Source organism: Ziziphus jujuba, chromosome 6, assembly GCF_031755915.1.
Source record: "Ziziphus jujuba cultivar Dongzao chromosome 6, ASM3175591v1".
Classification (NCBI taxonomy): domain Eukaryota; kingdom Viridiplantae; phylum Streptophyta; class Magnoliopsida; order Rosales; family Rhamnaceae; genus Ziziphus; species Ziziphus jujuba.
In genome coordinates this window covers 10,670,163-10,688,375 of record NC_083384.1, presented here as the reverse complement: position 1 = coordinate 10,688,375, position 18,213 = coordinate 10,670,163, and the positions used below count along the sequence as shown (strand labels likewise).

Genomic DNA, 18,213 nt, shown 5'->3' with positions numbered 1-18,213 from the left:
TGACAGTGAATGACTTTTTCTTTTTCTCCCCTTCATCTGCTGCTCTTTTCTTAGTAATTTTTGGTCTTTCTGGCATTCTTCTTCTAATTGGAGGCAGCAACTCATCGCACTCCACCTCTGGCCATATTGATTCATCGGGGATTGGATGTATTATTGACTTGTATGTTTTAACATAAGCTTTATTAGTTAACATGTGATCAATATATTACTTAAAATCCAATCTTTTATAGGTAATGCATGCCATAGCATGCTTGCATGGGACTCCACTAATTTTCCATTCCCTACATTGACATGTTTTTTTGCTGCAAATGAACTATATAAACTCTCGTTTGAGTTGCTTGATCCATAACTTCATATTCATCACCCTTAGCCCATATGAGTCTAATATATCTCCCTTCCTTTTGAGTCTTCACAAGCCTTTTTTGAATATTTGGAGGAATAGTGGTTGGCCAACTCATTGCCTTTTCATGCCTTTTCTACAACATTTTCATAACTTTCCTCCTTATATCTTCAATAAGTGTAATTATCGGCTTTTGTCTACTCTCACCAAGCCAACTATTGAAACTCTCAATTATATTATTTGTGATATGCTCATTTTTAACACTTTTATCAAAACCATGTCTAGACCAGTGGCAAAAAGGGATTTCCATTAACCATTTATATGCATCCTCCTTAACAACCTTGATCTCATCCATATTCCTTTTAAAATCTTGAGCATTTGTTGCCCTTGCTGCTGCCCAAAACAAACCCATAAGCTTCAAACCTGAAAATTTTCCTCTAAAATTGGCATAAATATGCTTTGCACAAAATCTAGTTTTATGTTGAGAGAAAATTTGCTGCAAACTTGCTAATACTCCTTTTTGTCTATCAGACATAAACGAAATAATCCTAGTTTCAACTTCCCCAATATATTCATTCAACAAATTTAAAAACCAACCCCATGTACCTGTGCTTTCCCCCTCACATACACATATTGCAATTGGAAATATCCCACTATTTGCATCTAATGCCACAGCAGATAATAAAATTCCACCGAAAGGTCCTTTTAAATGGCATCCGTCAAGGCCAATAAAAGACCTACATCCAGTTAAAAATCCTTGCTTTTGTGCAAGAAAACTAAGGAAAAACCTTTGAAATTGTGGATTGTCAATGATGGCTGGTCTAGCAGCCTTTATCAATGCCATAGTACCAAGATTTTGTATCATCCATATGTTTGCATATTTGTATAGTTTTTTGTAACTCCCAGCATGGTCCCCTCCCATCCTATCAAGAGCCTTCTTCTTTGCCCTATATATTTTCTGCTTACCACATTTAACCCCATAGGTTGTTCTTAAATCATTCTCTAATACTCCTATTTTAACATCAGGATTTGATTGAATCAGTGATTCAAGTTTACTTGCAATCCAATTAGAAGTTACTTTAGCATTTTTTGTTTTTCTTATGTAAGTATGTCGTTCTTTACATATCTTGACTTTAAATGTCACACCATCTAGCAATTGAGAGGCATAAATTCTCCAAGGATAATTATAGGTACCACATTTAGCACTTACTCTTGTCTTTTCATTTTTCTCTCTAGCTAATGTAAATCCTTCTTGGATCACATAATCTTTCAATACTTTCCTAAAATGATAACCATCTTCAAAAATTTGACCTTCTTGAAACTCTATCGTCCTTGTAGATTCTATAACCTCCCTCCCTATCATATATCTAGCCATCCTAGAAATGGGTGTCTCTTCATCTGCATCACTGCCTAGGCTACCATTATCAACAGATTCATAACTAGATAAGGTGTCATCACTTTCTTAACCATTTGCTTTTAAGTCAATTTTACCATTCTCAAGTACATGCACCTCATCTTCAGATTCTTGTTCCCACTTAACTTCCTCGTTAAAGTCGATCTACACTACTCTTCAATTGTTCTTGATTTGAGTGATTTAGACTAGTAAAGGGAAGGGCTGAATTCGGTTGGGTTGGACTATTAGAGGTTAGAGTTGATTGTGTTTGAGAGGAGATTTGGTTATTAGATATATTTAATTCAATGTGTACATGGATCTCCCTCTGTCCTTTCTCTCCAAATAATTCAAATAAATCCATTAAATCTTTATCAGAACTTAAAAACTTCCTACCTTTAGCTCCTAAAATGTCAACCCCTAACTTGAAATAATCATCAATTATAATCCTCTCTCCAATAGATATTAAATTAGAATCAGACAATAGACGAACCAAACTAAAATCATCAGGGTCGACATCTTCTATATTGTATATCTCACCAAAAACATGAATAATTACATCAAACTTCATTTTACCCTAAAAGAAAAATAAGTCAATTAAGAATGGAAAATATAAAGCTCAAATATAAAAATTCAAAGGTACCATTTCCTAAAATAAAATTTTACATTATGGATATTACGGTACTTCATTATGTCTACAAAATTTTATCACACTTTTTTTATAGCAATATCTATATATATATCTATATATATATATATATCATTTTTTTTAAATGTCTACAATCCTAAAGCAAAACAAAGTGCAGAAAGAAAGAAAAAAAAAAGGGGGAAAAATACAAAAACTAACAAAATTTCGAGCAATGACAGTATAATCAAATGGAAGAAATTATAAACCAAGAAAGAAAAAAACATCAAAAATTTCTCCTTCAACAATATGTTCCGAATAGTCCATCTTTGAAAGAATTTCAAAAACTAAAATTTCTTCAATAAAAGATTTTCATTAAGTACTAATTTAAGAGCCTTAAAATAAATCCTTTAAAATCCCATATATATTCAAAAAAAAAAAAATCATAAAAAGGGAAGCACAAACCTAAAATCTGTATGAATTTCTAAGGTTTCTGCTCAAGGTTTTAACCCCCCTCATCAACTGTTTCTCTTCTTCATCGTGGAAGCCACAAAGATGGATTTGTTTGGGTTGATAAAATTTTTTTTTAATTTTTCTTTTTGCTATCTAGAAAGTTATCGTACATTGAGAAGGGTGCAAACGTGCATATCAAGGTAACCCACATCACTCTTTTTCAAAATCATTTTTTATTCTTTTTTTCATATAAAATATAAATGAATTCACCAAATTAACCCTTTGTCCGTTAAAGGGGGTTTAGTGATTTTTTCCCCTTCAAAAACAATGCACATTGACTATAAAGTTAGCATTTAAGATTATATTTTAATTTTGACATAGCAATTCTAGTGCAAGGGTTTTCGCACCAGATATTCGAAAAGGGAAAAACAAAATATTGTATCAAAAAGATCATAGATCGGGATCTAAAACTAAAATAACTAGAAAAAAAATAAGTTTGATTTTTAAATGGAAAGATGTAAAATATAAGTGACATGCACCAACTTTTTGAATTTTTCTTAAAAATGTTTTAGTGACAATAAAAAATAAATTATAAAAACAACTAATATCTAAAATATATAGTGAATTTATTCTTCAATTTTTTTTTATGGTCTTTAATTTAATATATGTTATAAAATTTATGTAGAAAAAGAAAGAGAATTCAATGGATTAATAAATTTATCAAGATATTTAAAATTTACTAAAATATAAAAACTGAGTCTCTAAAATTACAATGTAATGCTTGTTTGGCATGGAGAATTGTATTAACATTTTAGCTTGTATTATATTAATTTTTATTGTACTGATATGTACTGTATTCTCATTATATAGTGTTTTGTGCAAGATCATACTATACTTTGTTATTTTTTATTTTTTAAATAAAACTAAATGAATTGATAATATTTTATTTATGTGGTTTTTTTATCCCTAATTTTTAGTAAATAAAGAAGTAAAAATAAAAAAATAAAAAAATTTAGAGATAAATAGTATATACAAATGCAGTATTTTATACATAAAATTACATTAATACGCGTTTAACTTTTTGAAATAATTGCATTATTTATAATATATTAAATTGAGTTTTGATTATTGGTTATGATAATAATTATATATATATATATATATATATATATATATATTCAAGCTATACTTCCACTCATCATGGCAAAAGAAAAATAAAAAAGGAGCACTGTTATAAGAAAAAAAAGAAGAAAAAGAAGTTAAACCCGCCATTTTTGGTGCATTTTCTTTAATATATTAAATTATATTTTAATCATCATTTATTACGATAAGACTTGCATTACCTAAAATTATATAATATTAAAACTATTAAGAAAAACTTAAGATTTTTACAAAATAAAAGTAAAAATTAAAAAGAAAGAGTTAACGTGCAGTGCTTAAGAAAGAAGAGTGAATTTTTTACTTTAACAAGAAGGTGCAGATTTCCTTTTCAACCCAAAAAAAAAATAAAAATAAAAAATAAAAAATAAAAGATGACGAAAAGAAAGTGCAGATTTCACAAAAAACAAAAAATAAAAATAAAAAGGGTGCAGATGATAGAAACTAGAAAGAAAATAACAGCGTTGTTGAGGAAAAAAAAAAGAGAAAAAAAAAAAGAAAAAAAAAAAAAAAGACAAGATTAGGTTGTGGGGCCTACAACAAGTTATCCTCCTCAGTTAGCATGCCGATTTTACTAAATACATAACTGATTAATACTATCCAACAAAATCCCTTGATCCATGGTAGCAAACGTACCCTGAATATGCTAATAATATACAATTCTTCCACACCCATAAATAATTGAAAATCCATGAGTATGAAGCATGACAATGATATCATAAGTCATGATTATACAATATTTGAGAATTTAAAAAGGAGGCCACTTTATCGCTAGGTGGAAATTAATCCAACGTATCCAAAGGATATGTTGACTAAGGTGGAAATTAATGCAATGTATCCAAAAAATATGTTGACTAAGGTGGAAATTAACCCCCAACGTATCAAAAGGATATGTTGACTAGCTATGAAAACGCGTGAGGAAAAACAATGCCCATTCATAGGCATATAGTATACTCTATGGAATGCCATTATTTAGTGATTTCATATACAAATAGGAATATTGCTAGCTGATAGTTACCTTGGTGTCACTCAAATTGCACACGATGACAATTACTCCAGTAGTATTCTTCCAATGGCTTTTATTGTTATTACCCCTTTCTTCAATTTCACTAGGCACTGATATATATGCCGCGTCTGGCCAGTGTCTTAGCGATCAACAAACCCTGATGACCCGATTGAAGAACAGCCTCAAATTCCCAAATAACTCCAATTGGGCTCTAGAGTCTTGACTGCTGTGTTTGGGAAGGTGTAACTTGCCATGAAGGTCGTGTCACTGGTCTTGACCTTCGCACCAATTCTTGGCACTAATTTTTTGTTTTCTAGCTTTCAAAAAAGCAAATAGAATAACAATTTCAATTAAAAATAAAAAACAAAAACACACTATGCGACTTTCGATGTATACACCATCGGCATTCGCCATAAAGACTTTGAAAAAAATCGGATTCATTAATTCATGTGAGGTAGGGTTGACAAAGTCGAAGACAAGCTCTAGAGGAAAGTGGAAACCGGGGAGATGCGGGATTGACACGGTTAAAGACACATACGGTGTACCATTTGTAAGGTTCGCTTAAAAAATAAAACAATTTCTTTGTTTTTTTTTTTGGGCAAATTACTGAAAATTACAAATAAGGGAATCGTTAAAATATTTTTTAAAATTATTCACCATATTTCATAGAAACAAAAGCAGAAAAAAAAAATTAAAGAAAAAGCAGAACTTGCATATTGCATTTGTAGAATATAATTAATGATTATTGAGTAGTTTATTTTATTGTTTCGTAAATTAGATTATCCTTGTAAAAACAAAGTCAGTGCCAATCCAGGTCAATCAGACAACGCCAACGAAGTTGAACGCTACACGCTTTAATACTCGATTGAAAAATTGTCAAGACGAAGAACTCAAATCAGCAATGACAAGTACATCGCTTCCTATCCATAAGACAGGAGATAATAAAAAATTAAATAAATAAACACGGAAACCAGAGAATATGCAAGTGCAATTACTCATGCTTTTCTACTTGTATGGTCGTATAGGGGTTTGACCAACTGAAATCATTTTGAAGCAAATCATTTTGCCGTTCATGCATAAGCTTTACTGGTTCTATTAATCGGAAACCAGTGGCGTTTCCTTTTTCTCGTATCTCCAAATATGAGAACTGATCGAATATTTTCATGGCTTTTCTTAATCTTATCCATTTACATGAATATTCATGTTGTTTCTGTGGCTGGTCAGTGTCTTAGCGATCAACAATCTTTGTTGCTACAATTGAAAAACACCCTCATATTCAACACAACTGAATCAAAAATTTTGGTGAAATGGAATCGAAGTTCGGATTGCTGTACTTGGGACGGTGTAACATGCGAGGAAGGACATGTTGTTGGTCTCAAACTAAGCAACGAATCAATATCCAGTGGGATATTTGAGAATTCTACACTTTTCAACCTTGTTCATCTCAAGAGCTTGGATTTTTCTTTGAATGAAGATTTAAATTCTACCATACCATCAAGGATCCTCAGCCTCACAAATTTGAGTTACTTGAATCTGTCACGTTCTGGTTTTGTGGGCGAAATACCAAAAGAAATATCACGTTTGACAAAGATGGTCACTCTGGATTTCTCTTCTCTGTTATTTTCTAACAGCCTTGTGTGTCCAAACTTGACGATGCTGGTTCAGAACCTGACACACCTTGAAGAAATATATTTTGATGGTGTGGATATATCGGCACAGAGGAACGAATGGGGAGAGGCTTTAGCATTTTCATTGCCTAATCTACGAGTGTTAAGCTTGTCCCAGTGTCAACTTTCTGGCCCTTTCGCTCACTCGCTTTCCGAGCTTCAATCTTTGTCGGTGGTTCGATTGGATTATAACAATTTATCTGCTCCAGTTCCTAGTTTCTTTGCCAATTTCTCAAATTTGACTTCCTTGCGTCTCAGTGAATGCGGGTTATATGGCTCATTTCCCAAAGAGATATTTCGGGTACCAACCCTGCAGACTCTTGATATCTCATCAAATAAATTACTTCAAGTTTCTTTTCCAGAATTTCCCCGAAATAGTGCTTTACAAAGTCTGGTAATTAGCATCACAAAATTCGCAGGGAGTTTACCTACATCTATTGGTAACCTTCAAAACCTGTCTACATTAGACCTTTCTCTCTGCCAATTTAATGGAACACTTCCAAATTCTATGTCAAAGCTCACAAAACTAGTTGATCTTGATTTATCATCTAACAACCTCAGTGGTTCGATCCCATCTTTTAGTATGTCTAAGAACTTAACCAAAATAAACCTCTCTTCAAATCGCTTAACCGGTCCAGTTATACCAGCTCAGTGGGAAGGCCTTGTGAACCTCGTCTCCATTAACTTAGGGTCAAACTTTCTCAATGGAACTATCCCTTCATTTTTGTTTGCTTTTCCATCACTGCTAAGTATCGACCTTTCACACAATCAATTTAGTGGAGTTCTTGAGTTTCCAAATGCACCTTCCTCAGTGTTGAATACCATTGATTTGAGTAGTAATGATCTACACGGTCCTATTCCGATGTCAATCTTTAAGCTCAAAGAGCTTAGCACCCTCTTACTCTCATACAACAGGTTCAACAGCACTATCCAGTTCGATGTCTTTCAGGACCTAAGCAATCTTAATGCTCTTGACCTTTCCTACAACAATTTATCAGTCATCACAAGTACTAAAAATACTAATTTCTCTTCTTTTCCTAACTTTATTGAATTAGGACTTGCTTCTTGCAAACTTGAAGTATTTCACAATGTTCTTAAAAACCAAATAGGGCTAAATGCTTTGGACCTTTCAAACAACCAAATTACAGGGGAGATACCAAATTGGATATGGGAAGTTGGGAATGGACATATTCTCCTTTTGAATCTTTCACATAATCATCTGGTAGGATTGCAAGAACCTTATTCTCTTCCTCGTATCAATATCCTTGACCTTCATTCTAATCAGCTTCGTGGAAACATCCTCAATATTCTACCACCATTTGCTTTCTACATAGATTTGTCTAGCAATTATTTCACATCTTCCATTCCAGCTGACATTGGTGAAAACTTTGGTAGGACCATTTTCTTCTCTCTCTCAAACAACAGTCTTACAGGAGTTATACCCAAATCGATTTGCAATGGAAGTGCCCTGCAAGTTGTTGATCTGTCCAAGAACAATATAAGTGGTAGAATACCAGCATGTATGCCTGCAATGAGTCAGACTCTTGGATTAAATCTCGGAAGGAACAACTTAAGCGGTCCAATTCCTAATACGTTTCCTTCTGACTGCAGTTTAAAGACCTTAGATCTCAATGGAAATTCACTCACTGGTATGATTCCAAAATCTCTGGCGAGTTGCAATGCATTGGAGATTTTAGACATTGGAAACAATCAAATGTTTGATAGCTTTCCATTGTTATTGAAAAATGTATCCACCTTGCAAGTACTTGTTATGCGGTCCAACAAATTTTTTGGGCAGATAACATGTTCAGAAAGCATTGGTGGTTGGCCGGTGATTCAAATTTTCGATGTGGCATCCAACAATTTTAGTGGTGAACTTCCCAGCGAATGCTTAATCAAATGGCACAAAATGGTGGCTGCTAAAGATGATGCACAACAAATTCTCAATCACCTAAGGTTTAAGTTCACTGCATATACTCAAGCCCAGTATTATCAAAATTCAGTGACAGTTTCCAACAAAGGTCTTGAAATGGAGCTGGTAAAAATACTTACCGCATTCGCTTCAATAGACTTCTCGAGCAACAAGTTTTATGGAGAGATACCAAAAGAACTGGGACAACTCAAATCTCTGCTTGTACTCAACTTATCCAACAATGTTCTCAGCGGCCAAATCCCATCATCTTTCGGCAACTTGCGGGAACTCGAATCACTAGATCTGTCAAGGAACAATTTGACTGGGACAATTCCCCAAACACTTTCAGAGCTGAATTTTCTTTCATTCTTGAACCTCTCATATAACCACTTGGTTGGGAGGATTCCGAGTGGAAATCAAATTCAAACATTCACAGCGGATCGTTTCGAAGGGAATGAAGGACTATGTGGGCCTCCTTTGACGGAAAATTGCACAGATGGGAAATCGCCGGAAACAAGTAAAGAAGACGGAGAGTCAAGCTCTGGTGGGATTGAGATTGAATGGAACCTTGTAAATGTTGGAGTTGGATATTTGGTTGGGCTTGGAAGTGTGATTGGGCCACTTGTGTTTTGGAGAAGATGGAGGAATTGTTATTTCAACGGCGCTGAGGATATTGCTTTTCGCATATTGCCTCTGCCACTTCTAAGGAAGTGGATGGTATGGAAGATGGGGAAACAAAAACGACACCGTATCCGTGGCAGAAGAAGAGTGATTTAGATTTGGATGGGCCAACTCTTGGGTGGATTGTGTAATAAGGTAAGGCAGTGCTGTTGGTGATGTTTTTTTTTTTTTTTTTATGTGTTTGTGTGTGTGTGTGCGTGTGCGCGCGTGTGTGTGTGTGTGTGAGCTTGTATGTCACCGCCTGACGTGTGGAATAGAAATGTTCCCCTGCTGCCCATGTAATGTACTGTTTGGTTCATCTTTTACATCTTAAAGTTCTATAATAATCTTCTCCTGACATTTACCATTTTAAGATTTAATCGGAGTGTGAAAGCTTTCTAATAAAAATTATTTGAGAAACATGTATAAATAATAATAATAATAATAATAATAATAATAATAATAATGATAATATTAAATTATAATGAAGAGAACTCAGCAGAAGGATTCATTTTCTAAGTGCCAAAAGACGGAAAATAAAATAAAATAATAAAATAGAATTTTTTTACTGTAATTTTATTCTCTGCAGTCTGTAGTACAATACTATACTCTTCTTTTGGTGAACACTACAATAGTATACATAGAGAAGCCAATTTTCTCCATTTAGAGATGACAGTCCAAGTGTGAAAAATAATTGCAGGAATTCCTATACACGTCCAAATCAATGCCGCCTCATTTTCTTTTTTAAAGTTGGAAAGTTCAACACCTAATATTTAAGGCTGGCGAGAAAACCTCTGGATTAACTAACTGGCTGAATTTCTTTTTGGTTTACTTGCTAGCTACATGTCCTAGTGTCTGATCTCTTTGGACAGTATCTGTGCCTTTTCCTGGAGACTTACTAAACTTATTGGAAGGAGTCATGCTTTTAGGCACTGTATGTTGACTGGAAATTTTAGTCCTTTTAAATTAGAAGGCTCTTGTCTATACCTTCAATTATTTGGTTTATTAATTTGAATGAGAGAGATTATGGTTTGTAATATGGCCCCAAAATATGGGAACTTCATTTTTTTTCATGGCTTTTATTGATACCCATCTGCTCAAATTTACTTGTCACCAATGTATTTTTGGTATCTGGCCAATGTCTAGGCCATCAACAAAAAACATTGCTCCAGTTGAAAAACAGCCTCAAATTCAACCTGATCTATCTACAAAGCTCTTGAAATGGAACCGAACTTCTGATTGCTGTTCATGGAAAGGAATATCCTGCTAAGAGGGTCTGGTTACCCATGTTGACTTGAGCAACGAGCACATCTTTGGAGGACTTGTAATACAAGTACTCTTTTCGATCTCCAACATCTCAGTAGCCTAGATTTGTTTCTGAACAACTTCAGCACCACTATTCCTTCAAGACTTGGTAAGCTGACCAAATTGAGTTATCTGAATTTATCAAATTCTGGCTTTGTGGGGCAACTCCCCATTAGCATATCAGGCTTAACAAGCTTGATCACTCTTGATTTGTCTACACATTTCTTCTCACCAAGTCTTTCATTGAAACTTGGGAACCTAAACTTGAGCACGCTGGTAGAAAACCTCACAAAGCTTCAAGGATTATATCTTGATGGAGTGAAAATATCAGTAACTGGGAATGAATGGTGTCAGGCCCTTTCTTCTTCTCTGCCTGCTCGGCAGGTGTTGAGCTTGTGTAACTGCTATCTTTCTGGTCCTATTGATCAATCTCTTGGAAAGCTTCAAACTTTGTCAGTGCTTCGACTGGACAAAAATAACTTGTCAGCTCAAGTTCCGGGATTTCTAGCGAATTCCTCAAAGTTGACTGCCTTGCATCTCAGTTCACGTGGATTGAACGAAACATTTCCCAAAGAGATCTTTCAGGCACCAACTTTGCAAACTCTTGACATATCAAACAATGAATTTCTGCAAGGTTCTTTACCAGAATTTCATAAAAAAAGTGCTCTTCAACATCTGGTGATTAGCAACACAAGTTTTTCAGGGGAGTTACCAACATCTATTGGTAACCTTTCAAACCTGCTTACTTTAGAGCTTGCCAATTGCCAATTTAATGGAACACTTTCAGATTCTTTAACAAAGCTCACCAAACTTGTTCATATTGATTTGTCATTTAACCAGTTCAATGGTCCAATCCCATATTCACTATTCTCAATTCCATCACTGCAAGAGATTTCTCTTTCTCACAACAACCTTAGTGGTCAACTCCGTGAATATGATTCCTCCTCTGTTTCCAAGATTAGCACATTAAAATTAGCTTCTTGCAAACTCAAATCATTTCCTTATCTCAAACACCAATCAAGGCTGGTCCATTTGGATTTGTCAGACAACCAGATCGATGGAGATATACCCAATTGGATTTGGGAAGTTGGGAATGGATCTCTTCTCCATCTAAATCTTTCACATAACCAGTTGGTAGGGATTCAAGAACCTTATTCTATTCCCAATCTCACTGTCCTTGACCTTCATTCTAATAAGCTCCATGGCACGATTCCCATTCTACCACCGTATGGTATCAATTATATAGATTTCTCTAGCCATTTCTTCGCTTCTTCCATTCCAGTTGATATTGGTCACTCCCTTCTGGCCACCATTTTCTTCTCCCTTTCAAACAATAGTCTTCTAGGCATCATACCCGAATCCATTTGTAACGCAGGTAACCTTGAAGTTCTTGATCTTTCCTATAACAATTTAACTGGAAGAATACCAACGTGTGTGTCTGCAATCATGAGTAAGACCCTTGGGGTATTGAATCTACGACGGAACAAGTTTAGCAGCCTGATTCCTGATGCATTTCCAGTTAGTTGTTCCTTAGAGATCCTACATCTCCACAAAGATATGATAGAAGGGGAAGCTCCACAATCTCTAGCCAACTGCACTACATTAAAGTTTCTAAACCTTGATAACAATAAGATGACTGATCGATTCCCGTGCTGGTTGAAGAAAATATCCATCCTGGAGTCCTTGTTTTGGGATCCAACAATTTCAGTGGGAGCATTGGATGTCCCAATACCATTAATGGTACTGATTGGGCAATGCTTCAAATTGTTGACCTTGCTCACAACAATTTTGATGGTGAACTTCCAGGAGAATGGTTAACTAAGTGGAAGACAATGATGGCAGATGAAGATGGAGACCAAATATCAAAACCCAGTCCCCTCCGGTTAGAGCTTTTACAGTTCAATCCATCGCTGAATTATCATGTTACATTGACAGCCACCTGGAAAGGCAGGGAGATGGACTTTGAGGTTGAAATCTGGTCAACTCTATTAATCTTCATCGACCTATCATGCAACCGTTTTCATGGACAAATACCTCAGGAATTGGGAGGACTACAACCACTTGTTAGCCTGAACATGTCCAATAATGCTCTTATAGGCCAAATCCCATCAACTCTGGGCAACTTGCGAAACCTCGAGTCATTAGACCTTTCAAGGAACACCTAGGAGGAACAATGCCAACATCACTTGAAGACTTTATTTTCCTTTCATTTCTAAATCTCTCATTTAATCAACTGGTCGGGACCGTACCATGTCGTAGACAGTTTCAAGCATTCTCAGAAGACAGCTTCATTGGTAATGAAGGACTGGAAAAATGTTATCGAGTACCAGTCGATGAATATGGGTTTGAATGGAAGCCCACTCTGTATGGGCTGAATATTAATTGGAATGTCATATTCTCTGTAATCGGATTCTCACTTGGGTTCGGACTGGTCATTGTATCACTTGAGTATTGCAAAAGATGGGAGGAAATGGTATTTTCATCGTGTGGATGCCATTTCAAGATCTTCCCTCACCTTGCTCCAAGGTAGAGATTGCCATACCAAACATTGTAGGCAACTATGGCATTGTTGTAGGCATCAGAAATTTTTTTTTTTTTTTTTTTTTGGTGTTCAATCATTGGTAGAATGTTATTTCATTTAAAAAATAAATACAACTGTTTATTCTGTTTATTAATGAATGCTTTTTAAATGTATCAAACAATTTTATTGAATTTCATAAACCTATAACAGTTTGATAAGTTCTGTTCCAGACTTTATATTTGTGAATTAAGAGCATGAGTATATATATATATATATATATATAATGCCGCAAAAAAATGATAATGCAAAAAATTGATGGAAGACAGGGGGAAAAAAAAAAAAAGGGAAGTTGTCAAAAGTAAAATGAAAATAATAGTGCTGCACCTATTTATTTACCAACTTAATTACCAATAATGTGGCGAGAATAACCTTATTATTTCATTGGTTGGAAAAAATATATATACGGACTAAATATAAATTATGAGTAAGCTTTTAAAAAGATAAGTAAAATTCAAAACAAGCCAACAAAAAATGATATTTCATTTCACTAAACAACTTGGTGTTCAGAGTATTATTGTTATAAAAATAGGCCAAAACTATTAAGAACAATATTAAGATTTAAATTTATACTCTTCAAAACATAATAATCATTCAATTATCTATACCGCTTCACGGCATGCAAGGGCTTTCATACTAGATGGTCAAAAAGGTTTATTTAAAATAAATAAATAAATAAATAAGTTAATTATGTGTGTGAAAAATTTTGAGATATATGGTCAAAAAGCTCATAGATGAAGGACTAAGAAAGTCATGTGCTGGGAAGTCTTAGACGTAAAACAGAAGTTGGATGACCAACTTATTATTTATTTTCTTTTTTGGTTTCTAAATGTTCCGGTACGTCGAGAGAATGTTGACTAACTGAAAAGTTGTTTGGAAAAACATGCCTATGGTGGAACACATACATAATTACATTTAGTGCATGTCTAAATTAAAGGAAAGGAGATTGCACCAAAGTTTGATCAAATCTAATAGCTTAAGTGTATTCAAAATAATTTTACCACTTGCCAAGCTTACTAATACATATTGCTAGCATAACTTTCTTGTTTTATAAATATTAATTAATGCTTCTGCGTTTGTTTTGTATCCGTATCTCAAATTGCCCAAAATGAGAATTACTCCAGCTGTACTAATCCTTCTATGGCTTTCTTCAATCTTACTGAGCATTGATGTTATCCATGCTGTGTCTACCCAATTTCACAGTGATCAGCAAATTCTAATGCTCCGATTGAAGAAGAGCCTCGAATTCAACGAGAACTCCAATTGGGCTCAAAGGTAATTCTAATGCTCCGATTGAAGAAGAGCCTCGAATTCAACGAGAACTCCAATTGGGCTCAAAGGTCTGATTGCTATGTTTGGGAGGGTGTAACTTGCAATGAGGGTCTTGTCACTGGTCTTGACCTTCGCAAAAACAATAGTACTGGGGATCTAACTAATATCTCTACCATCTTTAATCTCAAATATCTCCAAAGCCTTAATTTGCCTTATGGTTTTGCCAATATCCCCTCAAGGCTTGGTGAGCTCACAAATTTAAGATATTTAAATTTTACAGATGCTAGGTTTACAGGCCAAGTCCCAAAAGAGATATCACATCTCACAAAGTTGTCAAAGTTGTTAACTCTGGATTTGTCCTGGGAAGCCTTCGATCAACCCCTGAAAATGGAAAACCCGAATCTAGGTTTCTTGGTTCAGAACCTCTCACAACTTCAAGAATTATATCTTGATGGTGTGAATGTTTTAGTTACTAGAAATGAGTTTGTCCAAGATCCTATCATCCTCAATGCCAAATCTCTGAGAGTTAAGCATGTTTGGCTGTTCTGTTTCTAGTCCTATTGATCAATCCCTTATGAAGCTTCAATCTTTGTCGGTGATTTGATTGGATGGCAATGATTTAGATGCTTCATTTCCTGAATTCATTTCCAAATCTACAAGTTTGAGTTTGTTGTCTCTCAGAGATTGCGGCTTGAGTGGAGTGTTTCCCTCAGAGATATTCCAGGTACCAACATTACATACACTTGACTTATCTGAGAATCAATTTCTTCATGGATCTTTACCCAAATTTTCCCATAATAGTTCTCTTCGAAATTTAGTCATTACTAACACAAATTGTTTCGGAAGATTACCGATTTCGATCAGTATACTTCGTGCGTTGTCCATATTAGAGCTTGCCAATTGTCATTTTAATGGAACACTCCCAAAATCCATGGCAAAACTCACCCAGCTTGTGTATCTGGATTTATCACGTAACAACTTCACTGGTCCAATCCCATGCTCCAAAAACCTGACCTACATAAACCTCTCTCAAAACAGTTTAAGTGGTGGAATTCCATCTTTTAAGTTGGCAAGGAACTTGACTCAAATAATCCTCTCTCATAATGATTTGAGCGGTGCAATTCCATTGGCACACCTTTAAGGCCTCGCAAATCTTGTTTTACTTGACTTGTCTTATAATTCTTTCACCAGAGGTATTCCCTCATCTTTGATTGCACTTCCGGCATTGCAATACTTGCTTCTTTCTATCAACCATTTTGTTGGTAAGATTCCTAAGCATCCAAATCCATCCACCTCATTGTTGGAGATCTTTGATCTTAGTCATAACAACCTAGAAGGACCTATTCTAGAATCCATCTTTGAATTCGGAATTCTTAAGACCCTTCAACTTTCTTTCAACAAGTTCAACGACACCATTCGAGGACATAAGTTTCGTGGTCTTGGCCAACTTCAAACTCTTGACCTTTCCTACAACAACTTGTCATTCAGCTTTGGCACTAATGATTCCATGGTGACATACCCTCCCATGCTTTTCAAGTTAAAACTAGCTTCTTGCAACCTAAAAGCATTCCCACACCTAAAGGATCATCCATATCTACAATATTTGGACCTTTCAAGCAACCAAATCTACGGGAGGATACCTTATTGGATTTGGGAACTAGGAGATGGGATGCTTATGCATTTGAATCTTTCATTCAATCAACTGGTGGGCATACAACAACCTTACTCTGTTTCACCTTATCTTGCTTTCCTTGATCTACAATTTAACATGATGCAAGGAAAGCTCCCCATTCTACCATAATTTGCTTTCTATATAGACTTATCTAGCAATTATTTTACATCATCAATTCCTGTTGACATTGGTAGTTACCTTTCCGAGACCCAGTTTTTATCCCTTTTGAACAATGGTCTTACCGGAGATATACCTGAATCCATATGCAATGAGTTTACAAACCTTGTAGTTCTTGATTTGTCCAACAACAGTTTAAGTGGCAGAATACCAGCATGCATTCTTCAAATGAGTCAACAGCTTTGGATTCTGAATCTACAAAGGAATAATTTCAGCAACTCAATTCCTGATGTAGTTCTGGTTAATTGTACATTGAAGACCCTACATCTCAATGGGAATTCAATACAGGGTGGGGTTCCTAAATCTCTAACTAATTATACTACATTAGAGATTTTAGATCTTGGGAATAATAACATGACTGATAATTTTCCTTTCTTCTTGATGAGCATATCCACCATGAGAGTCGTTGTTATGTGATCCAACCATTTCCATGGACAAATTGGGTGTTTGAATACCAGTAAATCATCTTGGTCAGTGCTTCAGATGTTTGACATAGCTCTCAACAAATTCAGTGGTGAACTACCAAGACAATGTTTAAGGAAGAGGAATAGTACTGAGGAATCAGCATTAAATCACCTACGATTTTATTATCCAATATTTGTTGGAAAATCATTGCATGAAGATGGTGATTCACTGTATTACCAGGATAGATTGACGACCATCTTAAAAGGTCTAGAGTTGGAATTGATGACGCTGATAATAGGCTTCAACACCATGGACCTTTCAAGTAACAATTTCAGTGGACCAATTCCTGAAGAATTTGGATAGCTTGAATCAATTTATAGCCTCAACTTGTCCAACAATGGTTTCATAGGAAAAATCCCAGCTTCTTTAGGAAAATTGATGGAATTGGAATCCTTAGATCTTTCACATAGCCATCTAAATGGCACAATTCCAACATCCCTTGTAAACCTTAATTTCCTCTTGTTCTTGAACCTCTCATATAATCAACTTGTTGGGAAAATTCTGACCTGTACTCAACTTTAGTCGTTTCTAGCAAATTCCTTCATAGGTAATAAAGGACTCCATGGGCTTCCATTAACAGGAAGTTACACAAACTGAGTGCCAAGTCCCTCACTGGATCCTAACCATTTAAGTTTTGGAACCGACCATAAAATTGAATGGAATATTGTTAGTGTAATGACACTTTTGTTGGTATCTTAGTTACTTTTTTATGTTTAGTTACTTTATATTCAGCTTTTTGGTAAACACTGTTGTATTAGGTAGCCAAAGTATGGCTTGTCTTTTTGGTGGTATGATTACTGCAATAGTAGGCGAAAAGTAGGTGATTTACTATTGTAAACTTATGTTTATATATTTTTATCCAGAAATGAATGAAATAAGTTTACACACCAATTTACGCTCCTTGTTTTCTTTCCTTTCCTTTTACTATGTTTTTTGTTTAAAAATCCTACAAATGGTATCAGAGCTCTAATGATCTTAGTGGGGCTGTGAGTGAAATAGCAAAAAATACAAAAACTTTCCTTCTACCTTTCCTTCCTGTTTTAAATGGCTTCAACTCATTTTTCTGCTCCATCACCTCCTATATTTTCTGGAGAAAATTATGCCATGTGGTCTATAAAAATGAAAGCTTATCTCCAAGCTTTTGACTTGTGGGAAGTAGTAGAGATCGAAAGAAATCCTCCCCCTTTAACAACAAATCCCACTATCGCTCAAATAAAGTAACATAGTGAGGAGGTTGCTAAAAAGTTAAAGGTTTTATCTGCCTTACATGCTGGTGTTTTAGAAGTGATGTTCACCAGAATTATGGCTTGCACTACAACTAAAGAGGTTTGGGACAAGCTGAAAGAAGAGTTCTAGGGAAGTGCAAGAACAAGACAAATGCAGGTATTGAACTTAAGGAGGGAGTTCGACACTTTAAGAATGAAGGATTTTGAGTTGGTAAAAGACTTTATTGACAGATTTATAAAGGTAGTAAACCAGATCAGAATTCTTGGAGAGGAGCTAGGAGATAGAAGAGTGGTGGCGAAAGTGCTG

At 35.1% G+C, this 18,213-nt stretch overlaps 3 protein-coding genes across 3 annotated transcripts; 2 read left to right on the top strand and 1 right to left on the bottom strand.

Annotated features, from left to right (window-relative positions):
- Positions 1 to 476: 476 nt before the first annotated feature.
- On the bottom strand, positions 477 to 2,301 carry LOC125418882 (uncharacterized). Its single transcript, XM_048463577.2, has 2 exons — positions 2,127 to 2,301; positions 477 to 1,750 (listed from the first exon to the last, which is right to left on the bottom strand). Exons 1-2 carry the CDS (start codon positions 2,299 to 2,301, stop codon positions 477 to 479), a joined length of 1,449 nt encoding a protein of 482 aa, XP_048319534.2.
- A 3,862-nt stretch (positions 2,302 to 6,163) lies between these two features.
- Positions 6,164 to 12,681, top strand: LOC107431234 (receptor-like protein 7). Its single transcript, XM_048463578.2, has 3 exons — positions 6,164 to 9,268; positions 10,511 to 12,123; positions 12,225 to 12,681. Exons 1-3 carry the CDS (start codon positions 6,164 to 6,166, stop codon positions 12,679 to 12,681), a joined length of 5,175 nt encoding a protein of 1,724 aa, XP_048319535.2.
- Positions 12,682 to 14,378: 1,697 nt separating this feature from the next.
- Positions 14,379 to 16,632, top strand: LOC125418883 (receptor-like protein 30). The gene is made up of 3 exons (XM_048463579.2): positions 14,379 to 14,908; positions 15,558 to 15,902; positions 16,233 to 16,632. Exons 1-3 carry the CDS (start codon positions 14,379 to 14,381, stop codon positions 16,630 to 16,632), a joined length of 1,275 nt encoding a protein of 424 aa, XP_048319536.2.
- Positions 16,633 to 18,213: the final 1,581 nt, after the last annotated feature.